The sequence below is a fragment of the Solea senegalensis genome, unplaced genomic scaffold, assembly GCF_019176455.1.
Source record: "Solea senegalensis isolate Sse05_10M unplaced genomic scaffold, IFAPA_SoseM_1 scf7180000015987, whole genome shotgun sequence".
Lineage (NCBI taxonomy): Eukaryota > Metazoa > Chordata > Actinopteri > Pleuronectiformes > Soleidae > Solea > Solea senegalensis.
In genome coordinates, this window is record NW_025321539.1 from 4,353 (window position 1) to 32,076 (window position 27,724).

General features: G+C 41.2%; 1 protein-coding gene across 6 annotated transcripts; it reads left to right on the plus strand.

The window, feature by feature from the left end:
- LOC122762698 (extracellular sulfatase Sulf-2-like) lies at positions 1-27,724 on the plus strand. Of its 6 annotated transcripts, none has more exons than XM_044017887.1 (24): positions 1-93; positions 10,073-10,112; positions 14,346-14,561; positions 15,059-15,179; positions 15,276-15,394; positions 15,715-15,866; positions 16,407-16,576; positions 18,459-18,609; positions 18,727-18,826; positions 18,969-19,044; positions 19,790-19,918; positions 20,080-20,136; positions 20,655-20,784; positions 22,185-22,428; positions 22,643-22,823; positions 22,895-22,991; positions 23,088-23,182; positions 23,505-23,561; positions 23,795-23,964; positions 24,053-24,195; positions 24,372-24,495; positions 24,647-24,683; positions 24,860-24,916; positions 25,853-27,724. In XM_044017887.1, the coding sequence occupies exons 3-24, from the start codon at positions 14,408-14,410 to the stop codon at positions 25,881-25,883; spliced, it is 2,595 nt and encodes an 864-aa protein (XP_043873822.1). In that variant the 5' UTR covers positions 1-93; positions 10,073-10,112; positions 14,346-14,407; the 3' UTR covers positions 25,884-27,724. The 6 variants fall into 6 exon arrangements, with proteins under 6 accessions (XP_043873822.1, XP_043873824.1, XP_043873826.1 ...); XM_044017889.1 differs by having other exon boundaries at positions 24,650-24,683; XM_044017891.1 differs by lacking the exon at positions 24,860-24,916.

Consider the following 27,724-nt stretch of genomic DNA (forward strand, 5'->3'; position numbering starts at 1 on the left):
CATCATCATCGTCATCATCATCCTCCTGCTGCACAGGGTCAGAGGTCAGAGTGGAAAACACCTGCTGACAGTGACGAGGAGACACGACAACAGGTACACAACACTGCTGTGTGTGTGTGTGTGTGTGTGTGTGTGTGTGTGTGTCGCTTCCTGCTTTAAAACACGTGGGTGTGTTTTAGCTGCGCAACACTGAGGTCAGTCCTGAGAGAGAGAGAGAGGGAGAGGATGAATGGAGGGAGGGGAGGAAGGAAGGAAGGGAGGGAGTGTTTTGGTTTATTTTGACACAGTGCTGTGAGCGCCCCCTGCTGCTGACACTCAGCCTCGGTGAAAAGAAAATGGCTGCCGGTAAACCACTCACTCTCCCACACCAAAGTCCACAGAGAAAATCAGTGATTTTAACATCACACACACACAGGAGTTGTTAATCCACTGCTGCCTCCATCACAAAGTTTAAATTCTGTGTTCAGAAGTGACCACACGAGGCAGCAGAGGACCAGCAGCTCCTGTGTCCCCGTGAGCTCAAATCACTGATTTTCTCTCTGGACTTTGGTGTGGGAGAGTGAGTGGTTTTAAAATGTGTGTGTGTGTGTGTGACAGCTGATTCCTCCTGACTCTGTGGATGAACATGAACAACAGTGCCCTCCACAGGCCTCAGTGGTCATTGCAGTCACAGTTTTAGTGTCAGGTCAGTGAACTGATCAGAGAGTTTGTTTATCAGCTCAAGTCAATCAATCAATCAATCAATGTGATGTTAACGTGGTGCTGCTGTCAATCACGTCCACTGATAAATGAATTATTGTCATAAAGTCAGGAAATGTTAAAGAGAAAAGTTTGTGTTCTCTGGTCAACGGTAGTTTTTTTTATTAGCATGTGCTAACATGCTAATGCACATTAATACAACATGCTAATGTGTCGTACAAGCTATCATGAACATGTGACATCACTGCTGTGTGTGTGTGATGACACTTTGCCTGAAGTTGTTTATTTGACCTTTGACCTCTGCTCTTTTCTCTGTTGTTGTTTTTTCGATGATGTCTCGTCATGTTTCCTCAGTGTGATCAGCTGATGTGTGACATGTGACCTTCACTGCACACGCACACGCACACGCACACACATTTATATCATGTTTCCAATGATAAGTTCATAATTCCAATAATTATAATATCTATTAACGCTCCACAACCCCCCACAAATATTATGGGATGTAAGGAAAGTTGGCTGCTGATAAGCGATGACATCATCGCACAGAGTCAGCTGATTGTCCTCGTGGGGCCAAGGTTGTAACCATGGCAACACAGACTGGCGGCCTTTGAACTTGTTACAGACTGGAACCTGCAGGACACACACACACACACACACACACACATTTTCATATTGTATTTTATTTTTTATAGAATTTTTCTCTGTTGTGATGAATTTTTTATAAAATACTAAAATTTACTCGTCACCTTATTTACACAAAGTGACCGCGCTGAAAACATTATAAAGTCATTTTTTTTCTCTGTTTAGCATCGTGTACCTGTAATTCCCCTGCTAGTCCAACAGGTGGTGGTATTGTATATGAAAGGCTGACGGAAGCCGATTCAGAAAATATTGAAAATAATTTTTTTTTGTTAAAATGAATTGTAATAGAATTAGAATTAATTAATCTGGGCTAATGTTTTTAAAAAATATTTATATATTTATATTATATATATACAAAAAATCTCTGACTTTTATTTTGAAAAGGGCAGCGTTGTTTTAATGTGGACGAATTGAAACTTTAATTTTGAATCCCAACAAATGTCCATGCTAAAACACAACCCTACCATTTTCAAAATAAAAGCCTTGGTTTCTATTCACACATGCTAAAATACATGCACAATTTTTCAAAATAAAAGTCTTGGTTTCTCTTCATTCATGCTATAACCCAACCCTGCAGTTTTCAAAATAAAAGTCTCTCTTTAACTCAGGACAAACTTCACATATCAACGATATCGTCATTGTTGTTGCTGTAATGACAGCTGCAGCCGGACGGTGGTGCTGACGCCTTCTTTAATGACCTTCAGTCAAAAGTGAAGGTCACAAACTGAAAACTCCGCCCCCTCCTCACTGCAGCAGAATGAATGAAATCGGTAATCGTTAGTGAGCGAGTGACCTTCACTGAGACAGAGCCAAGGATGGAGGAGAAACAAGGAGAGAGGGAAGGAAAGGAGAGAGGTTTGAGTTTCATCAGCAGGAGAAACTTTAACATCTTCATCATCAAAGGAGAGAAAGTTACTAAAGTCTCAAGTTTTGTTTTAAAAGAAATCAAAAAAATTCGGCATCAAAACAAACAAATATCAGGAGAGGAGAGGAGACAAGGAGACATGGAGAATTTAGGAGACATGTGAGAGAGGAAAGAAGACAAAGACGCATGGAGAGATTTAGAGGAGAGGAGACAAGGAGACATGATGAAAGTGAGAGAGGAAAGGAGATGAAGGTGAGGAGGAGGAGAAACAAGACGGAGACTGAGGAGGTTTTTACTGAAGCATGAAATGAAGAGGAAAACACACACACACACATGTGTGAGAGTGTGTGTGTGTGTGTGTGCGTGTGTGTGTGTGTGTGTGGGGCTACATACTGTGTTTACACCTGAAGACTGAACCAGGAGAGTCTGGAGACCTGGTTCAAGAGCAGGTCTCTATAGACACACACACACACAGAAGGCAGAAAGTCATTACTTTTCTTGCAAGATTCTGTGTGTGTGTGTGTGTGTGTGTGCGTGTGTGTGTGTGTGTAATCCCTCCATCAGTATTCTGCTCATGTTTTCTAACAGAATGAAGGAAATTGAAGGAGGAGGAGTCTCTTCAACATGGACTTCTTTTCATTACACATGCTCACTGTGTTTCATTCCTCCTCTTCATCACTCTTCCTCTTCTTCTCCTCTCTCATTTTCTTCCTTCTCCTCTTCCTTCTCTCTCTCTTCCTCCTTTTCGTCCTGCTCCTGTTATTCATCATCACTCACTCACCTCACCGGAGTGACTAAAGGCGAACGTGAGCAGAATGTGTGTGTGTGTGTGTGCTTGTGCTTGTTAAACCTGAGGTCACAGAGGTCATCTGTTTGATGACATCACTGTCACTCACTTTGCTCTCACCTTCACAAACTGACTCTACGATCTCTGGGTTTATTCCACGTCGGCTCCACCTCCTCCTCCTCCTCCTCCCGCCCCCTGCACCCGTCCATCATGTTGACGAGCTGTCGCCACTATCTGATTTATTCACTTCCTTCAAATGCACTCAGCTAAATGAGTCACAGTGGTTTTCCTGCACTGATCTGATTTACCTCTATTCATGTGACAGGAAACTGAAGTTTGTAAACCACTCACTCTCCCACACCAAAGTCCATCGAGAAAATCAGTGATTTTAGCTGCAGGGACACAGGAGCTGCTGGTCCTCTGCTGCCTCGTGTGGTCACTTTGTGTCACTGCGGTAAATCCAAACGAAGAATTCACTAAAATAAGACATTTGAACTGAATGAAGGAGGCAGCAGTGGATCAACAACTCCTGTGTGTGTGTGATGTTAAAATCACTGATTTTCACTGTGGGGTTTGGTGTGGGAGAGTGAGTGGTTGTCCCCAGCAGCAGACTTAAAAAAAAGAGCATGATCTGTCCCTTTAAAGTGATCTCTCTAATGGTCACGGCAGTAAACCTTGCAACATCTCGTGACCTTTCACCTCCATGTCACACACACACAAACACTCATTGTAAAAGGTCACGACCTTTGTTCATGTTCTCACTGATTCACGGTCTGTTCATGAGCATCGGAGAGGAACGACGTCCTTGAACGCACCGCTGCATGTTTGGGTGTACGTGTGTGTGTGTGTTCTGTCGTAAACACTGAACTTGTCAGGACCAGTAGTCCTCATGGAGACCAAAACCTGGTCCTAATGAGGCAGAGCCTCTGTTAAAGTTTAGGAGAACTAAGATTAGAATTGTGGTTATGGTTAAGGTTAATGATCAGACTTTGTTTAGTCTGTTTAAGTGAGAGGGAGTCAATGCAGAGTCATGTGTGTGTGTGTTTTCATTGTTTGGGTCCAACCTGCATCATTAATCAGGAATGTGAGGCTCCTGTTACTGGGTCACAACAAGGGAATGGCCTCAGTTTGTGAGTGTGTATCACACACACACACACACACATTTACATTCACATTCACCAGGGCACAGTCCTGCTGTAGGGCTGCAACAGAAACATTGCAGCAGTTAAAGGTGTCGTTCAGTCTTTTTAAACGTGCTGTGAGCGCCCCCTGCTGCTGAGAAGCAGTCTGACACGCAGGGGCCTCACTCTCAACACAACAAGAAGAAGAGGAAAAACAGATTTAACTCACTGAACAAAACATGTAAAGCTGCAGTACGTAACTCTCTCAGACCTGACTGAGGGAACGTTTTTGTGTATACAGCAGCAGAGCAGGAAAATGTCACCGGGCGACACAAGATCTACACATAACAGAAACACAGAGAGAGAGAGAGAGACATGTGCAGTTACAGGCTGGTTCTCAGCAGCAGGGGGCGCTCCTCACATCGCAGTCACTATACATTCTTCAAATACACAAACTATGCCTTTAAGTCCAGTGTGAACAGGGTTAGTGAGTTTGTATTTCTGCCTCGACAAACAGAAGATTCTGGTTCAGCTCCAGATGACCTGCTCTCCCCCACATTCTTCTGTGTGTGTGTGTGTGTGTGTGTGCGTGTGCATGCATATGTGTGTGTGTGTCCGTTCTTCCCACATGTGTTTCTGATCACTGCGCAGAGACACAGTGAGAGACATGGAGGAGATGAGACAGAAGACTCGTCTCACCTTGACGTCTCTCTCTCTCTCAGTTTTTGTTGCACATCAGGTGGACAGACAGACAGACAGACAGAGTGATTGATGGACCGACTCATTGATTAACTGACCACATGATTGATCGCTCGCTGCTCACTGATGTCAGACCTTAGATTATAGTGTAGCGCTGTCATTGACCATGAAGTCAGAGGAAAGATTTGTGTGTGTGTGTGTGTGTGTGTGTGTGCATCAGCTGATTTAAAACAGTAATCACTTGCTCATTTCATGAATGAATCAGCAGGAGATTGAATGACTGATTGACTGTTGACGTTGTTGAGTTACATCTTCATGTTGTTAAATACGATGATCATGTGTCTCTGAAACAAACTCTATCCAATCAGGAGCCAGAACTCCAGAAAGAGGGCGGTCCTCTCTGCCTGTTAGTAGCAAAAAGATAGCATTGTGTCCTAAAGAATTGTCAGGAGCCCATACCTCGCTAAAGGTTAGCAAAAAGATATTTTTATTTTTTTTAAATGCCAAAAAGACAAAGTTATTAAACATTTTGTCAAAACATAGCTAAAAGTTATACAAAGGACAAGTGAGATAACACTTAGCCCAAACATTGACAGACGTTGGCAAAAAATTGCCCAAACCTAGCTGGTTCCAAAAGCTATCTAAAAGCTAGCCAAAAGATATCAAAAGCTGCTTTTAAAAGTTAGCTAAAGTTAACCACAAGATAGTCAAAGGTTATTGAAAGGTTTGCTAAAAGATAGCTAAAGGTTACACAAAGGACACCAACAACGTAGCTAAAGCTTAAATAAAAGTTAACTAAATGACAGTAAAGTTAAAAAACTTAACCAAAACCAATAAATATTAGCTATAAGTTAGCTAAAAGATACCTTTGAGTTATCTTTATGATAGCTAAGTTAGCCCAAACCTAGCTTAAGGTTAGCCAAAAGTTAGCTAACAGAAATATTGATTTCAATAGCACATTGAAACGAGCAGGAGGCAGCGCTGTGTACGACACACACACATTCACATCTCCAGGGGGCGCTCTAACCTCGACAACAAACTGCTGAGGTTTTTACTGGACGTGAACGATGAAAATAAACTTCAAAATTAAAGTTTTCTGACATCTCACAGATAAAATATTGATTGATTGATGAATAATGAAGTCACATATATGTAAGTAGAGCACACACACACACACACTCACACAGATACACATACATCATTAAATCGTTAAAGTTAAAGTATTAAGTGAAGCAGCAGCTTTTAAATATTCAGTCATCATGGCTGAGCCGAGGCTGCGCTCAGCCACGCACTGTATATGTATACTGTATATATACAGTATATATATATATATATATATATATATATATATATATATATATATATATATATATACGTGTGTGTGTGTCCAGTGGTCACGTCCCTGCAGAATCACACTCTCTCTCCGGCATCTATTTCTGTCTCTGAGTAGGAAGGATGGATGAACTGCCTGGAGGGAGAGAGAGAGAGAGAGAGAGAGGAGGTGAAAGTCTCCCTTCTCTCTCTCTGCCTCTCTCTCTCTTTGTCTTGACTCTGTTTTGTTTGCAGTTTGTATCAAAGTAATTGAAGATGACTTTTCTGGTGGATGAGAGGAGGAGGAGGAGGAGGAGGAGTGATACAGTGATGGAGGAGTTAACATGACATGGATGGAGGGAGTGAAGCTGTTGTTCTTTGACAGTCTGAAGCAGATCAGCACATTAATCTTTCATGGATAATATTTTACAGTAAACTGTTTTTAAATGTCAGTGAACACATCATCATCCATGTGTTTCATGTGTTGAAGCCTGATGATCAGTCTGAACTCAACATGCCATAATGACCAAGTGAAAAATGTAGCGTTCCGACACTTAAAGAGGGAAAATCTGATTTAATCTGAGTGAACACAAACAGACAGACTTTTCCAACAGGAAACTGACGTTTGTAAAGCACTCACTTTAACCCCAGAGAGAAAATCAGTGATTTTAGCTGGTGGGACACAGGAGCTGCTGGTCCTCTGCTGCCTCCATCACTAAGTTCAAATCTCTGATTTTGTAAAATTCAGCATTTAAAATCTGTGAGTGAGTGCTTTACAAAAACTTCAGTTTCCTGTTGGAAACGTCTGTCTAACAGTGAGATAAAGACGTGAACATGTGACGTAGATATCGCAGACTTAAACTGGCGTACATTTTATTACACATGTCTCTTTTAAATGGTTAAAATCAGTTTTACAGAGTTATTGGTGAAGAAGGAAGGAAGAAGGGAAACTCAGCTCTAAACTCAGAACCTTTTCCTCTCTGTCCTCCAGGCTTCACAGCAGGTCAGTGACAGCACTGAGGTCAGAGGTCAGAGTGAGTCGATCTGTGGTCACTCAGCGACAACGTTCAGGCGGAGAAAATGAAAAAAAAAAAGTAACGCAATGATTCACAGTTAGGAAGCAGCTGCTGCTGCTCCGAGCCAAACAACTACACACACACAGACACACACTGAGCTCTCCTGGGTGCAGGTCAGCGAGTGACCAGGTGTAGGTGGAGGACGGGTGAGGACGAGTCCAGTGTAACGTCAAACAGCCTGAAGCTGTTTGCAACCATAGAAAAACAGATGAATAAATAGAGAAGAGAAATGTTGCCCCCTGTGGAGGACAAATGAAATGTCCCCTCAGAGACACACAGAGAGAGAGGACAGACTTGTCCACTATGAAACACTTTCACCACGACGTCCTTTTTCCCAAAAGGTTTGACCGTTTTTTTCACTCCTGAGCAAACTAGATGTTAAAGGTCATGTGACTTTGAGACCCCTGGGTTAGCGTTTGCTAAAAGCTAGTCAAAAGATGGTCAAAACCTTGACTAAATTAGTCAAAGGATAAAATGATAGCTTAGTGTTAGGTAACAGAGCTGAAAGTGAACAGTTGACAAAGTCAGATGTTAGCAAAAAGTTGCACAAAAGATTCCTAACAGTTAGCTAATTGACAGTCAAGTGTTAAAATGATTAGTTATTAGTTTGCCTTTTAGCCATAAGTTAGCCAAAAGTTAATGAAAAGAGACCTGAAAGTTACTTAAAAGAGCTAAATATTAGCCAAAAGTAAGCAAAAAAGATTGCTTTTTATGAAGAGCCAATAACTAAAATATACCCATAAACATAGACTTAAGTTGGTTAAGAGTTAGCTACAGTAAGCAAAGAAAGATCTTAACAAAATGTTTTCCCTGAGCAAAAGTTAGCTAAATGACAGTCAAGACTTTAGCTATAAGTTAGCCACAACATAGCTTAGTGTTAAGCTTTAAGTTAGTCACAGTCACCAGTAGGAGGCAGCACTGTGTGACTCACACACACACACACACACACTGGAACAGTAAAATGTGATTTATTCTCCATTTTTCTCTGCAGGAATTAAAGGTGTCAGTTGTCTCAACGTTAGCCGCTCACTGACACTTTATATAGTTATACACATTGTGATCAGTTGTTTGTTTCCATATTGATCTGTCATGATGGTGTTTCAGTGAGTCATTCGTTATTAATTCATTCATTACTAATTAATTGGTGACTATATTTTTCTGCTTTCTTTGCTTTTTGAAACAAAGAAACTCAAACTCAATCATTGTCTCTGAGCCAAACCATTGATCTAGTAAATAAGATGAATCAATGAATATTAATTTGTTACACACACACAGTGTTACACACACACTCAGACACACTCACACCCAGTGAGTTTAGGTTGAAACTGGCCTTTACCTCAGTCGTTCATCGTCTCTGTAGACGCTGACGATGCAGCGTTATACGTCACGTTCTTCACATTTATGACAAGAAGTTTGATTTTAATAAGAAACACACACACACTCACACACACTGTGGTGCAGTCACCTGCTGAGATCCTCAATTTCCTGTGAGCCTCACAAACATCCTGTCACCTCATTGATTTACTGTTCCATTACTCTGCTTCTGTGTGTGTGTGTGTCCAGGTATTACTAATGTTGTGGGGACCTAAACTGTTTACACAGTCACATTATGGGGACTTGTCTTCCTTGTGGGGACAAACATCAAGTCCCCATAATGTAAATGACTACCTTTTAAGGTGAACATATGTTTTAAGGTTAGGTTGAGGTTAGGGTTAGAATTAGGATTATGCCAGTAGTAATTGTGGTTAAGGTTAGAGTAAGTCTCCAGGAAATGAATGTAAGTCAATGCAATGTCCCCTCAAGTCTTGAATGTCGAACTGTGTGGTGTGTGTGTGTGTGTGTGTGTGTTCAAAGACCTGCATTTTTGGCTCAGCTCCTCACCGGAGTAATTACACGCACACACACACACAATTTAAGGATGAGCAGCAGTTGTTGCCATGGTGACATCTGACTGACCACAGAGTCACTGTGACTTATGCTGCAGGTTAAAGTCGACTCACTCATTCATTTCACTCATTCATGTGTGTTTTGCTGTTCAAGTCATGTTACTGTGGTTGTTTGATCACAAGTAAAGTCTACTCTCCTTGGGCTAATGCTAAGCTAACTACTATACTGGTGCTAATGCTAAGCTAACTACTCTCCAATGGCTAATGCTAAGCTAACTACTATTCTGGGACTTATATTAAGTTAACTACTCTTCTGGGGCTAATGCTAAGCTAACTACTCGCTTTGGTCTAAGTTAACTACTCTCCTTTGTCTAATGCTAAGCTAACTACTATTCGGGTGCTAATGCTAAGCTAAAGTTCGACATCGAAACATTTTCTGAAAAAACACGTGCAATTTTAATCTCAGGTTATTGTAATTTTAATCTCAGGTTATTGTAATTTTAATCTCAGGTTAGCCGTTGTTGACAACGTTCTCCACAGTATTTTTGTCACAAACATCAGAACAGGACTTGAAATACTAGTTTTATCAGAAGAATCTACATCTCTGTGTAAATGAATGTGGTTTTATTTATTTATTTATTTGTTATTATTTGTTATAATTGAAACCTTTAAGTCGAACATCAAACTGTGTTTTCTGTGTCGTGATCTCACACAGAGCTCTGAGACTATTTTACACTCAGCGTGTTCGCGCTCAGCGTTGTATCATAGAAAAAAAATATTCAAAGGTCAAAGGTCGCAGAAACCGTGACGTGAACTGTGTTTTATTATTTTTCACTGAAGTTTAAAAACAAACATGTAGCAGTGAGTTTGTAACTAAAAACCAAGCATGCAGCATCAAGGGGGCGCTAACAGGCAGCTAACAGGGCGTTTACATCATTTTTACATCGTTTAATCAATGTTTTTTTTCTTATTTTGTTTTTCAGGTCCAAGTTGAACATTGTTTACTCTCCAGAGCTGCATGAGGTAACACACACACACACACACAAATGCAAGGTCTTTGTCCATCATGAAAACACAAACACTGAAGAGTGTTTCTCATCTGTATCCATGGTTACAGCTGTGTGTGTGTGTGTGTGTTTTTGTTTTTGCTGTTGTTCACAATTTAATGTCAGTCAGAGCAGCCAGAGGTCAAAAGGTCAAACAGTGCCACAGCTAACACGCTAACTGATTAGTTCGGCCTGATGCTGGCAACACAGCTCACAGCAGGAGGTGTACACACACACACACACACACAGCCAGAATGATGCCAGAGCCCCAATGGGCTGCTCTCTTCCTCCCCTCCTTTCCCCTCTCTCTCTGTGGATCTTGTTTCCACGGCGCCTCACTGACTCTTGTCTGTCAGTAGACCTGGACCTGGAAACTGTCCCAGTAGCCAGACTTTTCCATCAGGAAACTGAAGTTTGTAAACCGCTCACTCTCCCACACCAAACCTCATAGAGAAAATCAGTGATTTTAGCTTGCAGGGACACAGGAGCTGCTGGTCCTGCTGCCTTGTGTGGTCACTTTGTGTCACTGAGTTAAACCTGAATGAAGGATTTTAATGCCGAATTAACAACATAAGACATTAGAACTTAGTGATGGAAGCAGCAGTGGATCAACAACTCCCGTGTGTGTGATGTTAAAATCACTGATGGGGTCTCTATGGGGGTTTGGTGTGGGAGAGTGAATTCTTCATCTCTTAATAATTCCTGGCAGACTGAACACTGAGCAGCACAGTGCTGCCCTCTACAGGAGGAAATGTTTCTGCTCCATGTCAAAGTTGTCGTCTCCTCAGTCTCGTCTTGTCCTCCATCAGACGTGATGTCATCTGTGAGAGAGCGAGGGAGGGAGAGAGAGAGAGGGAGTGTGTGTGTGTGTGTGTGAGAGAGAGTGTAGTGTGTGAGAGAGGGAGTGTGTGTGTGTGAGAGAGGTGTAGTGTGTGAGAGTGTGTGTGTGTGTGTGAGGGGTGTGGTGTGTGAGAGAGAGGGAGAGAGAGAGAGAGGGAGAGAGAGAGAGAGAGAGGGTGTGTGTGAGAGAGAGAGAGAGTGTGTGTGTGAGAGAGAGAGAGAGAGGGAGTGTGTGAGAGAGAGAGGGAGTGTGAGAGAGAGAGAGAGAGTGAGTGTGAGAGGAGGGAGTGTGTGTGAGAGAGAGAGGGAGAGAGTGTAGTGGGAGGAGCTGATGGAAGGTGTAAAAGGAGAAAGTGATAGAGAGAGAGGAGGGTGAGCAGCAGCTCAGCTGTTCTCACAGCAGTGTAGAGCGAGCAGTCGTCGAGCAACCGTTGCTACGGAGATTGTGACCATGTCTGCCGCCGTGGTAACAACCAGTGAAGCGTCAGACTGAACCTGAGAGAGAGAGCAAGACAGCATGAGGACGAACAAGGTAGGAGAGGGAGAGAGAGAGAGAGAGTATTACAACTGTACTACAGCAGTAATACAACTGTTCTACAGCAGTACTACAACTGTACTACAGCAGTAATACAACTGTTCTACAGCAGTACTACAACTGTACTACAGCAGTATTACAACTGTACTACAGCAGTAATACAACTGTTCTACAGCAGTAATACAACTGTACTACAGCAGTACTACAACTGTACAGTGTTACAGTATTATTATAGTATTGCAGTAGTACAACAGTGTTATTATAGTATTGCAGTAGTACTACAGTATTATTATAGTATTGCAGTAGTGCTACAGTATTATTATAGAATTGCAGTATTGCAGTAGTACTACAGTATTATTACAGTATTGCAGTAGTACTACAGTATTATTACAGTATTGCAGTAGTACTACAGTATTATTATAGTACTTGCAGTAGTACTACAGTATTATTATAGTATTGCAGTAGTACTACAGTATTATTATAGTATTGCAGTAGTACTACAGTATTATTATAGTTTTGCCGTAGTACTACAGTATTATTGCAGTATTGCAGTAGTACTACTTTATTTTTCTTTGTGTGAACAAACAAACACCAGGGGGCAGCAGAGCAGCCAATGATGATGTTGATAAATGTGAGAGAATGTCAGTGTGAAACTCACAGATCAACACATACACACACACACACACACAGACACGCACACGCACACACTCACACTCACACACACACTCACACACACACTCACACTCACACACACACACATACACACATTTACTCACATGATGAAAAGCAGCGACGAGACGAACGATGTGAGCTTTTCCACAATCACTGACCCAAGCTTTAATCGTCTTTCTGTTCAAATACTCGTAGCAGTCCCTGAAGGTATCGTGGACTCAAACACCCTCATATAATGTAATTACACTTTATCTCCCAGAGTTCTTAGTTTTTGGGTGTTGTCCTTGTTGAAAGGAGCCGAATGAACGACGAGCAGCTCATGTTTACAGTGATTTAATGCTTTTAACGCTAAACTGTCACTGAGTCACTGTTTCACTGCGGAAAACCTTAAAAATGACAAGATTCTCAAGAAGATTCTGCAGTCGGGATCTTTCCACTGGAACTTCAGCTCAGATTCATGGACGTTAATTAGACCAGAGATGTAATTAACAGGAATGAAAACTCTGTGTGTGTTTTCAGACGAGAGATTATGTGATTGTCTTTAATCTCTACAGTTAGATCTTTTCACATAATTCTCCTCTTATGTGTCGTTTACTTTCTTAAAGGAAATTATCTTTAGTTTTGGTCCGTGTTTAAAGAAGCTGAATTAACTGAAAGCAGCTCCTGTGATTTAATTATTTTACAACTGTCACTGAGTCACAGTGAAAAGAGATTAAAAGAGATTATTTCAAATGTTGGGGTATTTTAAAGAAGCCTAATGAAGTATAAGCAGCTTCTATTTTCAGCGATTTGATATTTTTAAATGTAACCTGTCACTGATTCACAGTTTTCCTGAGGACATTCTTAAATTGACAAAATTCACAAGCAGATTCTGTAACATAAGATTTTTTTTATTGTGACGTCAGTGACAGTTCACATCAGAGGTGGCAACATCACATGGTGTCGGCCGTGTTTAATGAAGACGAATGAAGTAAAAGCATCTCGCGTTTACAGTGATTTAACATTTTGAAAAACAACTGTCACTGAGTCACAGTTTCACTGAGGACAATTTAAAAAACACGTTTCTCAAGCAGATTCTGTAAATAGAGCCTTTCAGAGCAGATTTATGGACGTGAGAAAAAGATTGATTGTGACAGTAATTATCTGCTGATACGTTTATTGATAAGAGACAGGAAATATCAGCGGAGTCATTGATCAGAGAGAAATGAAGAGTATTGGCAAACATTATTGATCCGTCCGTGTGTGTGTGTTTGTGACAGACGCGATGCAGACCAGAGTCTGCTCTCTCTGAAGCCAGTGGAAAGAGTTAACCTGTTACCATGGTAACCGCTGCATTTTCGACTTTACATTGTGTCTGCTACTTGTCGGGAAGTAATGAGCTGACCTCTGACCTTTTCATTTATTTTCCCTGCCACATTTTCCTGCTCTGATGGAACACCAGCTCTATGTCCACTCATGAATATTAATGAGCAGGTAGATGGAGGAGGGGCCACGACGATGACAGGCGACACCAAACCTCATACAGAAAATCAGTGATTTTAGCTCGCAGGGACACAGGAGCTGCTGGTCCTCTGCTGCCTCATGTGGTCACTTTGTGTCACTGATTTAAACCTGAATGAAGGATTTTAATGCCGAATTAACAACATAAGACATTAGAACTTAGTGATGGTCTGAACAAAGGATTTCAAACACTGAAGTGACACAATAAGACATTTGAATTTAGTGATGGAGGCAGCAGTGGATCAACAACTCCTGTGTGTGTGATGTTAAAATCACTGATTTTCTCTATGGGGTTTGGTGTGGGAGAGTGAGTGGTCAGTTGGTCTGAATCCAGCACAGGTCATTTTTGCTGTACCTCTGCCGGCCAACATGCAGCTCATAGAAACCGAGTCACTTTCAAAATGAAAATCAATAACATTATTCTAATTTAATTGAAATCGAAATTGAATTGAATTAATAACATAATAATTATTATTATTATTATTATTATTATTAATAATAATAATAATATTATTAATAATATTATGAAGAAGAAGAATAACAATAACAATAATAATAAACATTAATAACAAGAGGACGTGACCAAACATGGTCATCAACATGAAATGACTCTGTAAAAGGAGAAACATTCATTTATTTTTCTTTGTTTCTTTGTTTTTACAGAAGTTGAGAATCCTCGTGTTGAGCAGTTGAGTGGTTGAATTTCCCGGGGGGAGTCGGTGGCCATGGCAGGCCGACTCCTCCTCCTCTTCCTGTTCATCTCTGTGGTGCTCGGCGACGCCCACTTCCAGCGTCTGAAGCCTCGCCTCCAGAGAGACCGGCGCAACATCCGTCCAAACATCATCCTGATTCTGACGGATGACCAGGACCTGGAGCTCGGTCAGTGACGATTTTACTCTTACTGCCAATAAAAGTGTTAAAGTAAAAACACTAGTCACAATATTACTGCAGTAAAACTACTTTTTATAGTAAAGTGTAGTCAGTAAAACTCTTGTTTATGACATATACTTAAGCATTGAAGTCATTTTCTGATATAAAAGCTACTTAAGTGAGCAGTTACGATTGAGCCGTGGTGGCTCAGTGATAGAGCCAGTTGTCTTACAACTGGAAGGTTGTGTGTTCAATTCCTGGCTCTGCTCGTCTACATGTGTACTTGAGCCAATGTTGCAGTGTGTGAATGGATGAAAACTGTAGTGTAAAGCAGCTCATCATGTAAATACAGACCATAATACCAACAAGGAACAAAGAGAGTTAGCGGAAATGTAGTGGAGTAAATATAAATAATATACAGATATGTGAATTTTCTACTTTGTCCGACGTAAATGGAATTTAGTCGCACAACTGAAACAGGTGTGTGTTTGTGTGTGTGTGTGCAGGATCGATGCAGGCCATGAATAAGACTCGGCGCATCTTGGAGGAGGGCGGGACTTCCTTCTCCAACGCCTTTGTGACCACGCCCATGTGCTGTCCGTCACGTTCAAGCATGCTCACAGGAAAGTATGTGAAGAACAACGTGAACGATCGTCTGAGATTGCGTAATAACTCGTGTTCTGACCCTCACACACACACTGACGTTGTGTTTTTGGTCCTTAGGTACGTCCACAATCACAACACCTACACCAACAACGAGAACTGTTCCTCGTTGTCATGGCAACGGCAGCACGAGCCACGGACCTTTGGGGTCTACCTCAATAACACTGGATACAGGACAGGTACACACACACACACACACACAGATCTGACTGCTTTGTTTGCGCTACAAAATGGCCGCCCTTGTAAAGAAAGGCCCCTGTCTGTCTACGTTTAAAAGTCTTATTCTTTTAAACAAGAAAAGGCAAGAAAAGCAGATGTTTGTTTTGTTTTAAAGTGATTATACAAACATCAATGATGTTTCTGAAGTGGCTCGTTTTGTGATATATTTTATATTTGTCGCATTTCTAACGATGTCTCTTGTGCAAACAGCGTCAAAGCTGTGGGACATTTTTATTATTTATTATTTTAATTAATATGTGTGTGTGTGTGTTCTCTCCAGCCTTTTTCGGAAAGTACTTGAACGAGTATAACGGCTCGTACGTCCCAGCCGGGTGGAGAGAGTGGCTCGGTCTGGTGAAGAACAGTCGCTTCTACAATTACACGATGAGTCGCAACGGAGTCCGAGAGAAACACGGAGCTCAGTATCCACAGGTGAACAGGAATCTGACCGTTTACAGCTATGTTATTGTTTACTCTGAGCCATCTTTGGGCTAATTCTTTAGCTAATGTTTGGCTATCTTTTAGTTCACTTTTAGATTTTTTTGGCTCACTTGTAGCTAAGTTTTGTCTTACTTATAGCTATCTTTTAGCTAACTCTTGGCTAACCCTTAATCTATCTTTTGGCTAACCGTGGTGTTTCAGTTCACCTTAGCTATAATTTGATTAATTTGGCTAACTCTTTAATTATCTTTTCGTCTTCTTTGGTTTAGTGTTAGATATCTTTAAGCTAACCATTTAGCTGTAGTTTGGCTAACTTTTAGATTCCTGTTAAGCTATGTTTTGGTTTACTTTTAGCAAACTTTACTTTTGACAGACCATCGACTCACTTCCTGTCTGTCGTTGCCATAAATAGAAGCATCCCCCTCTCTCCTCCCTGTGACACAGTGTGTCTCAGTGTCTTGATAATGTATTTAATTCTTTATGAACTGAACAGAAGGAAACGTGTGTGTGTGTGTGTGTGTGCGTTGCCAGGACTACCTGACCGACCTCATCACAGCTGAGTCTGTCCGATATTTCCGCTCATCAAAGAGAGTTTACCCTCATCGTCCAGTTCTGATGGTTCTGAGTCACGCGGCTCCACATGGACCCGAAGACTCGGCGCCACAGTACAGCACGGCCTTCGCCAACGCATCACAGCACATGTATGTACACACACACACACACACACACTAAATCTCTATAATCCATCTGAACTCAGTCAACTGCTGTGAAACTAAAAAAACACATAAACCACAGGTTTAAAGTGTAAACATGACACTTAAACTTCTGGATATAATTTGACTGTGTTTTTGCTAAGTTTTGTCTTAATTATTGCTATCTTTTAACTATCTTTTAACTCTAGCTAACTTTTGGCTAACTCTGGTTCACTTATTGATATCTTTCTGCTCACCTTTAACTATAAGTTGAATTTGGCTAACTCTTTAGCTATAATTTTACTAACCTTTAGTCATCCTTTGGTTTAATTTTAGATATTTTTTTGGCTAACTATTAGATAATTGTTGGATATGTTTAAGCTAACTTTTGGATATCATTTGTTTACATTTAGATATCTTTTGGTTTACTTTTAGCTACACTTTGACTGTCTTTTTTTGCACAGTTTTGGCTTGTTTTAAGCTGTCTTTTGCCTAACTTTCAGTCATCTTTTTGGTTTACTATTCTATATGTTGCCCAACTTTTAGCTCATTTTTGGCTAACCCTATACTTTTAGATATCTTTTAGCTAAAATTGTCTGTTTCTGTTGTTTTGAATTTGAATTGCTTTTGCTATCCTTTTGTGTATGTGTAGCCATGTTTTGGCTAACCCTTTAGCTATCCTTTGGATAACATTTAATAATAGTTTGCTTTCTTGTTCAATATGTTATGGCTAGCTGGTAGAGTCTTTTGGATAACTTATCACAGTTATCCACAGTTAGTTAATTTAGCTATATTTTGGTGTACTTTTAGCTTTCTTTTAGCTAACTTTTGACCACCCTTTAACCAACGTTGTTGTCATTAGCTTTCTCCTCCCTGTCTTATAAACACGTTTGGCCACAGATCAGAATAAAGAGCTGTTTAACTAAAGTGAATCACTGACAGCAGCTTGAGGAACACGTGTGTCCTGTCGTACAGTTTGTGATCAGGGTCAGTTTGTGTTTGTGTTTATTTATTCTTGTTGTTTGCACTCATGTATGTTGTGTTGTGTTAATGTTTACAGCTGTGTGACAAGCAGATGCAGATGTTTCCACATGTTCAGTCACAGAGAAGCTTTAGAAATGTGTTTCAGGTTATTTCTGTCCCGGCGAAGGAATTTAATTATGAAGCTGAGAGCAGAGAGTAAATGAGTTTGCTGATGGGAGTCATTCATTACACACACACACACACACACACACACACACACACACTGTGGCTCAGTCATTACTCATGATGTGGAGACACTCTCTCATTTTTATATGTATAACGTTTATTATTAACCTTAAATGTGAAGAGATGTGGTAGTTTTACAGGGGGCGACTGTGGATCAGTGGGTAGAGCAGGTTGTCTAGTAACTGTAGTGTTGGGGGTTTGATTCCAGTCATGACTGTGCAGCAGAGTGTGAATATGTGTCATTGTGCAGTTAGATGCTGCATGAGTGTGTGTGTGTCTGTGTGTGTGTGTGTGAATGGATGAACAGTTTGATTCAGACTGCAGCCAAATCTTTTTATTTTTTCAACGTTAGGGGATTTTTGTGATGATGATGATGATGATGATGATGAAGATGAAGCAGACTGATAATCTCCTCCCACATGACACTGTTCTCTGCAGTCTGACCTCATTATTACTCACTGTCTGTCCTGTAGATATCTGTCTATACTTTACATTCACAGGTGATAAAACACATGTTTATTATCTTTAACTGTGTGTTTCATCATATTTTATCTCATCTCATTTTGTCTCTGGCTTGAACAGTTGTTCAGAAAACAACTTTTCTGAACATCGTTCATTTAGATCAGGATTAAGACGACATGTGTGGACAGAAGGTAACAGACCTCCTGTTTCTCCTCTTCAGAACTCCCAGTTATAATTACGCTCCAAACACAGACAAACACTGGATCATGCGTTACACTGGTCCAATGAAACCCATTCACATGGAGTTCACTAACATGCTGCAGAGGAAACGACTGCAGACGCTGCTGTCAGTGGACGACAGTGTGGAGAAGGTACACACACACGCACACGCACACACACGTTTATCTCTGCTATAATTAAACTGTCATGAAAACATAAAAGCTTAAGGCGAAAATGTTTCTGTGTGTGTGTGTGTGTGTGTGTGTCAGCTGTACAACATGCTAGTGGAGACAGGTGAGTTAGAAAACACCTACATCATCTACACGTCTGACCACGGCTACCACATCGGACAGTTTGGACTCGTCAAAGGTGAGAAATTAACATGTTTTTAGTGTGAAACTGTGTTTGGGTTTAATGGGTGGAGCTTTGAGTGAAATCACTTTTATTCATTTGAACATGATAATTCATTTAAATTAAAACATGAACATTTCATTATCTTTGTTTTTTCCAGGAAAATCAATGCCTTACGAGTTTGACATCAGAGTCCCGTTTTATATCAGAGGACCAAACGTGGAGCAAGGCAGCATGTGAGAACACACACGGACTCACACACTCACACACACACACACACACACACACACACACACACACACATTAGTCATAAATAGCTTGTAAGCAGATCATTTGTTAGTGTGTTTGTCAGGCCTGTGTGTGTGTGTGTGTGTGTGTGTTTTCCTGGTAAAGTAGATTAAAATGAGCTGTTCCACGAGTTGATCATGAGTTCACACAGGAAGTGTGTGTGTGTGCGTGTTCAAGTCCAAACAACATCACACTGTTTTTAATTATAATTCAGGGTTTTCCAAAGTGTGTGTGTGCTGTGAGCGCCCCCTGCTGCTGAGACACACTCACACACACACACTGGGTTTATCCATTTAACAAAAGACTCATAAAAGGCTCATAAAATCTGCATCAGTTTAAGTCTTAGACAGACTTTAGACAGGAAACTGAAGTTTGTAAACCACTCACTCTCCCGCACCAAACCTCATAGAGAAAATCAGTGATTTTAGCTCACGGGGACACAGGAGCTGCTGGTCCTCTGCTGCCTCGTGTGGTCACTTTGTGTCACTGAGGTCAATCTGAATGAACGATTTTAAAAGCCAAATTCACTAAAATAAGACATTAGAACTTAGTGATGAAGGCAGCAGTGGATCAACAACTCCTGTGTGTGTGATGTTAAAATCACTGATTTTCTCTATGAGGTTTGGTGTGGGGAGACAGAGAGAGAGACTGCTGCAAAATAGTGAACACTGTGTGTGTGTGTGTGTGTGTCAGAAACCCTCACATGGTTCTGAACATTGATCTGGCTCCGACCATCCTGGACATCGCTGGCCTGGATACGCCTGCAGACATGGACGGGAAGTCAATTCTGTCTCTGCTGGACACGGACAAAACTGCTAACAGGTGCTCACACACACACACACACACACACACATACACACCACTTAGACTTCATTCATTTAAAATCATAAGTCATTACACATTAAAGTTGAATTATTCACACAATAAAATCACAATTTCTTCATCTTCTTCTTCTTCTTCTTCTTCTTCTTCTTCTTCTTCAGGTTCCAGGTGAACAGGAAGCCAAAGGTGTGGAGAGACTCATTCCTGGTGGAGAGAGGGTAACACATGCACTACTTCCTGTTTGGTTTTAAATTACTGTTTTAATAGTTATAAAAAACATCTTCTCGTTTTAGTTGTTCTTTCAAAATAAAATGCATGTTTTATATTATTTTTCTTTTTAGTGGTGATTCTTTCAAAATAAAATACACGTTTTATATTCATTTTCTTTTGCGTGGTAATTCTTTCAAAATAAAATACTGTGCACATTTTATATTATCTTTTTAGTAGTAATTCTTTCAAAATAATATATTGTCTTTCTATTGTGTGGTAATTCTGTCAAAATAAAATACATGTGTTTATGTTATCTTTCATTTTAGTTCTAATACTTTCAAAATAAAAACACATTTTATATAATCTTTCTTTTTACGGTAATTATTTCAAAATAAAATACACATTTGTAGGTTCTCTTTCATTTTAGTAGCCATTATTACAAAATTTATTCAGGTTCTTTTCGCTGTTGTAAAAAATGTTAGCAGTAACAAGAAGAAGTCAAACTTTTTTTTTTCACCATGAACAGGAAACTGCTTCACCAACGCGTGGAGGGAAAGGAAGTGACGCAGGAGGAGAACTTCCTGCCCAAACACCAACGAGTCAAAGACCTGTGTCAGCGAGCCGAGTACCAGACGCCGTGTCAGCAGACGGGACAGGTACGCTCATTTTATTCACCCCCGAGTGTTCTTCACTGTGATTGGACAGAAAAACTAATGTTTTTGTCCTAATCTCCTGTTACGGACGCATGCACTCACATGCTATAATTACAAAATAAAATACATGTTATCTTTCATTTTAGTAGTAATTCTTTCAAAATAAAATACACTTTTCTGTGTTATCTTTTTTTTTTTTTAGTAATTATTATTACAAAAATAAAATACACATTTTGTATTATCTTTCATTTTAGTAGTCATTCTTTCAAAATAAAATACACATTTGTTATCTTTCATTTTAGTTGTAATTCTTTAAAAAATAAAATACACATTTTATTTTATCTTTCATTTTAGTAGTCATTCTTTCAAAATAAAATACACATTTTTCTTTGTTACCTTTCATTTTAGTAGTAATTCTTTCAAAATAAAATACACGTTTGTTATTTTTCATTTTAGTAGTCATTCTTTGAAAATAAAATGCATATTTCATGTTATCTTTCTTCATTTCAAAATGTAATTTTATTTATTAAAAATGTTTTTATTTATTAAATATTCTTTGAGCCTCTGCCTTTAGGGGACACCACAGTGGATCTTTGCCCTGTCCAATATTTAATGTAGTTTCCATGAAATTGAATTTAAATGTGCTCATGAGAGTGATTATAAACAGCTTCTGTGCAACAAATGTGAGTCAAACAAACACACAGAGAAGATTAGAGACGAGAGACAGACGTTGTGTCCTCAAAGATACGACAATAACAGCAGAGACGAGACGTGACCAGGATCTAAACTCTGTATGTGTGTGTGTGAGTGTCAGGCTAATTACACGTGTATGTGAACCCTCAGAGCAGCTGATTATTCTAAGCAGTCGCAGCAGTGTGTGTTAAACACTGTGTGTGATAGACGTTTGTCGCTCTGTCGTAGCTGAGAAGACACACTCTGTCCTCAGAGGAGCGGACAACTCATGGTTTCACACCTGGGCGTGTCTTTCAGGAGTTAGCGCTGCGTTTACGTTTACATCGGAAGTCAAAAGTGAGAGTGACGTCACGTTCAAAAATGACATAAACGCGTCACGGGCTAACCATTATTATTAAAACCATTTAATATGAATAATGTCTACTAGGACTTTTCTCAATGTCTTTGTCAAACCTGGAATTTATTCAAGTTTAATGATTTCTTTTGTTATGCGGAGCAAAGAAACCGGAAAATATTCACATTTAAGAAGCTGAAAAATCACACAAACTTGTTCTTCTTATTAAAAAACCCACTAAAACAGATTGATCAATTTTTTTATTAAGTGGTTGATTGATACAATACAGATTACAAAATCTAAAGATAATCTATCAGAAAATGATGAAGTGAAAGTGAAGACTGACATGAAGTAAGTGTGTTGTGTGTGTGTGCAGAAGTGGCAGTGTGTGGAAGACGCCACGGGGAAACTGCGTCTCTTCAAGTGCAAGAACGAAGGGGGCGGGGCAAAGAGGTTCCAGAGGGGCGCTGTTCGACTTCAGCGTCCAATCAGCATGAAGTCTCAGCTATACCAGCGCGACGCGGACGCCTGCGACTGCGACCTCAGCGACCTTCGACCTCTGAACCTGCGGCCGACCTCGACGAGGCCGTTCAACAGCAAACCTTTCTTCTCTAAGAAGAGTGAGTGTGAACGGGTCAGTCCAGCAGGGGGCAGCAGAGACTGATACTGTAAAAACACATCACCTTTTTATGTTATCACATTACATATTACGTTTTTATGTTAACATTTTCACATTATCACTCGTTACGTATTACGAGTTTACAATAAAATGTTTGTTCTACATCAACTTAGACGCTGATCGATGACAGTTCAATTAATGTGTGTGTGTGTCAGAGTTCAAAGCTCTCAAGAGTTACTCCAGGAACCGTTACACTCGCTCCACGTCGCTGACCAACAGTTACCCCGGAAACCACAGCCTGGTGGGCGGGGCCGACGAATCAGAGGATGAGTTCAGTGGGATGGGTGGAGCTTCCAGTGTCGCGGCTTTGCCCAACTCCATCAAAGTCACACACAGGTGAGTTGTTTTTGTTTTCACGCCACAAACATGGCGTCCGCGTCTGACTGACGAGGTTTGTTTACCTGCAGATGTTCGATTCTGTCTAACGCCTCAGTGAAGTGTGAGACAGGAGTTTATCAGTCTCTGCAGGCGTGGAAGGACCACAAACTACACATCGACCACGAGGTGACACACACACACACACGCACACACACAGAGTTTAAAAAAGAAATTAAAGGGACCCTAAAATATAACCTTGAGGACCTCCACTCTCTCGCTCAGATCGAGACCCTGCAGACAAAGATAAAGAACCTAAGAGAGGTCAGAGGTCACCTGAAGAAGGCCCGCCCCCTGGAGTGTGACTGTAACAAGTACCTGTGAGTGAAATCATAACAATATAAACGTGGAGGGGGTGGTGACTGTTGAAGGAGGAGGAGGATTTATTTTAAATCTATCTTCAGTAAAAAAAAACATACTGCTGTTCTACGTTTGTGTTTTTTGTCTTACCAGCCTCCTGCCACAAGGGGGAGTGTTTCTCTCGGCAATTATCCCCACAGTGCTATATAAATGAGAGGGTGAACAGTTTTGTTGCAAAGTAAAGAATACGTCAGAGAGTTAATAAAAACCCCTGTAACGGCCTGTAACCATGGTGACGTCGCTGTAACACCTAACGTCATGATGTGTGTGTGTGTATTTAAGGTATAAATCCAAACTGAAGAACAAGCTGCGTTACCGTGGAGACCTGCATCCCTTCAGGTGAGAAAATGTTGATTCCCGACATTAAAACAGTGAATAGAAGTAGAAAATGAAACCGTGCTCCAGTGTTTTCTGCTGTGTCTTTGTTTTTCTGTCGTTTTTTAATGTTTTTCACAAACGTAACGTTGGGGGATCTAAACTGGATCCATGAGGAACTCCACACAGCAGCACAGCACTACTGTCAAACATACGACATGTTCACTGTGTGTGTGTGTGTGTGTGTATGTATGTAGGAAGGGCGGGGCTCGGGACAAGAAGGCGTGGCTTCTGAAGGAGCAGAAGAGGAGGAAGAAGATGAGGAAGATGATAAAGAGGATCAGGAACAACGACACGTGTTCCATGCCCGGACTCACCTGCTTCACACACGACAACCAGCACTGGCACACTGCCCCCTACTGGACACGTACGATAAAACACACACACACATACAGAAAAACACTGTTACCATAACAACTGAATGTTACAGTTTTATTTGATGTATGTTTGGACAGTCGGTTCATTCTGCGCGTGCACCAGCGCTAACAACAACACGTACTGGTGTCTGAGGACCATCAACGAGACGCACAACTTCCTGTTCTGTGAGTTTGCCACTGGATTCTTGGAGTACTTTGACCTCAACACAGACCCGTACCAGGTACACACACGCACACACGCCTACTGTGAAGCCACACCCCTGCTTTGTGAAGCCTCCATTATGAGAGTTTGTTCAGCGCCATCTTGTATTTTTGAAACCAAAAGTTTAAAAGTTTTCTCTGTCTCTCTGTATATCTGTCTGTCTGTCTCTCTCTCCCTCTGTCTGTCTGTCTCCAGCTCATAAATGCTGTCAGCTCATTAGATCGCACTCTTCTTAATCAGCTCCACGTCGAGCTGATGGAGCTCAAAGGCTGCAGAGGACACAAGCAGTGTAATCCTCGCACACGCTCACTGGAGCCTGGTACGGCACACACGCCCACACACACACACACACACACACGTGTGCAGACACATGCATACACACACATTCACACACGCACACACGTCTTTGACACTGATCAGAAACAAAAACTTGGTTGTCCTCTGCTTATTAACCAATCAGATCTCTTTAGCAGGTGGGCGGGAACATGGCAGCTTTGACGACTACAGGTACACACACACACACGTGCGCGCTCACGCACTCACGCACACACACACAGATTTCCCTGCTCTGAACGCTGCATGACTTCCTGCAAGAGCTGAGGCTGCAAGAGGTGGAGCAGAGAGAGAGAGAGAGAGAGAGAGAGAGAGTAACAGTGTGTGTGTGCGTGTGTGTGTTGCTTCAGGGTGTTTGAAAGGAGAAAGTGGCCGAAAGTCAAGAAACCTTCATCGTCTCGAACCCTGTGAGTCTTCCTCTGCATGCCGCCTCAACGCTACTGTAACCCCTCCTTCATTCCACATTAACTCCGCCTTAACTCTGCCTTAACCCTCCACATTAACTCCACAGTAATCATCAGGATTTTATTAAATCTCATTTCATCTGTCTGGAAAAATCATCAGCTTGTTTTTAAAGTGTGGTTTTGATGACACAGAGCTGACTGTACTGTGAGCGCCCCCTGCTGCTGAGAATCAAACTAGACTTTATCTCACTGTCAGACTTTTCCAACAGGAAACTGAAGTTTGTAAACCACTCACTCTCCCACACCAAAGTCCAGAGAGAACATCAGTGATTTTAGTTGGCAGGGAGACAGGAGCTGCTGGTCCTCTGCTGCCTCGTGTGGTCACTTTGTGTCACTGAGGTCAATCTGAACAAAGGAAACTGATTTTCTCTGTGGGGTTTGGTGTGGAAGAGTGAGTGGTTTACAAACTTCAGTTTCCTGTTTGAAAACAGTGAGATAAAGACGTGAACATGTTCTTGAAGATATCATAGAGTTAAATTGATGTAGATTTTATTTGCTAACTCTGGCTAAATTTTTCTTCCGCTGGCAGCCATTTTGTTTTCACTGAGAGTTAAGTTAACTGTCTCAGGCTGCAAAGGAAGTGATTTTCTGGACATGCTAACATGCTAATATGGCATTCAAAATATGCTGGATAATTGTATGAGTTATTTGGCATGGATGCTAATATTAGCAGCTCGCACCAGAGGTGACACAGCAGCTCCTGTGTCCCCATGAGCTAAAATCACTGATTTTCTCTATGAGGTTTGGAGGGAGAGTGAGTGGTTTACAGTTAATTTTGTTTGTCATAAAAACACACTTTAAAAAAACCTGAATTATCTTTTAAACAAACCAGATTTGTGTTCTGAACACTGTGTGTGTGTGTGTACGTACGCCCCCTAGTGGTCCAATCTGGGATGGCTGGAAGGGCTAATTCTCCATATTGGTTGCTGTGAGACTCCGCCCACAGCAGCCTGGAGGAGCGGGGGGCGTGGTCACCAGATGCCACCATCGCGGCACTCGCGGCCACTTCACCGCTCAGCCAATCAGCTTCTGCCATTTCTGTGACATCACTAAGTCACCTTCTACCCTGCTGCTGCTCAGGGAGACGCTGGGACCAAACACCTCCCCCTGAGAGCTCCGCCTCCTCTGAGAGGAAGTCAGCTTCAGGGGAGGTGATAGCGATCAAGAAGAGACTCCTCCTCCTCTTCATTATGTGACCTCCCGGCGGCCATATTTGTTTCCACACTTTAGGACGTTTTCGCTCAGACTGAAGCAAAATATCCGACACTGTGACATCACTGATGATGTCATTTCCTCTTTTTATTTACTATTAACATGAGCTTTGTTACCATGGCGACAGACACGTTTACTGACAACGACAGACGTTAACTAACCCCACCCCCCTCCCCTGGTGACTGACTTCAGTTCCCATCATGCATCATGGCCAGACTGAGTCTTCTGAGCCAATCAGAAGAGGACGACATGATGATGTCATTGTTTGTTAACTGTCCAATCACCTCGCTACGTTTTATTTTAAACTATTAATTCACCCACAAACAAACAAACAAATTTCTAAACTATAAAACTGTAAAAAAAAAAGAAAACTGATCTTAACAAATAAAAAATAAACATAAAAAGTAAATAAACACTGAGCTCTGGTTTTACTCTCACACACTTTTACACTGAAAACAGTTTCCATGGTAACGCAGACACGAAGACACTCGCTGAAGTAAACAAACTAAACTATGCGATTGTATTCCGATCAAATCCATGCATCAGGTGACGTGATCGTCAGTGGAGACAACGCTGCCCCCTGATGGTTTAAAAACAATGCCGATTAATTTGTACGTGAAGAAAAAAACACTTAGCGGCTATGCTTCAGTTTAGGAGTTACCAGATGACAATTATTCTAGCTAGTTAGCTTTTTTGACACAAATCCCGTGATTTATTAAAATTTTTCAGGGTTACCATGGTTACCAAATCACGGTAATGCTAGCTAGGGTTTCTGTCATGAACATCCTGCGGTGATTGCCTACTTAAGTGTAACAAGGATTAGCAGTTAGCTCCAGGTTAGCAGTTAGCTGCATGTTAGTAGTTACTTGAAGATATTAGCCCTAGCTAGCTAGCTTTTCTGCCATGTTTACGTTTTTTATACTTTTGCTATTATGGGTGATGCTAATGCTAACTAGATAACTTTCCCGCCATGTTTACACTTCCTGCTTCTGTCACAGGAAACTTTTACTTTTACCGTGTTAAAAATAATCGTCATGTCATGACTGAACTGTTCACGCATCGCGTTACAGAAGTTACGTATATCTTTATTTACACACAGAGCAGAGACGACATCAGATCTCAGGGTTTAACCCAGACTTCTGGTTCTGTTGTTACGGTGGTACATCACCATGGTAACAGACCCTGCAGTGTAAACGTGTGTGAGGCGTAAACACAGTGACTCTCAGTGTGATTCTTGTTGTTTTCTTGGCTCTGCGGTGCTGTTCACTCTCTAACAACTGTAGGGAAAAAACCTCCTGGTTGTGTTTGAATGTATTTGTAAATGTTTAGCTATGTTTTCTAAAGACACACACACACACGCACACACACACACACTGAAGGACAAACTGCCAAGCACTTTGATTGGAGGATGAATGGACCAATCAGGGTTCATGGTGACGATACTGATCTAACACACGTGTACATTCACCCGCTCACCTGTGGAAACCTGTGGTGACTGGATTTAGTTTGTGAATAAAGTGTTGAAACATTTCCTCCTCA

What these genes read in the sequence shown, in the direction of transcription:
- LOC122762698 (XM_044017887.1), top strand. Translation starts at nt 14,408, where the DNA reads ATGGCAGGCCGACTCCTCCTCCTCTTCCTGTTCATCTCTGTGGTGCTC. An exon ending in GCCAACGCATCACAGCACAT is followed by an intron (nt 16,577 to 18,458) that starts GTATGTACACAC and finishes TCTCCTCTTCAG; the next exon opens with AACTCCCAGTTATAATTACG. An exon ending in TCAACACAGACCCGTACCAG is followed by an intron (nt 24,196 to 24,371) that starts GTACACACACGC and finishes GTCTGTCTCCAG; the next exon opens with CTCATAAATGCTGTCAGCTC.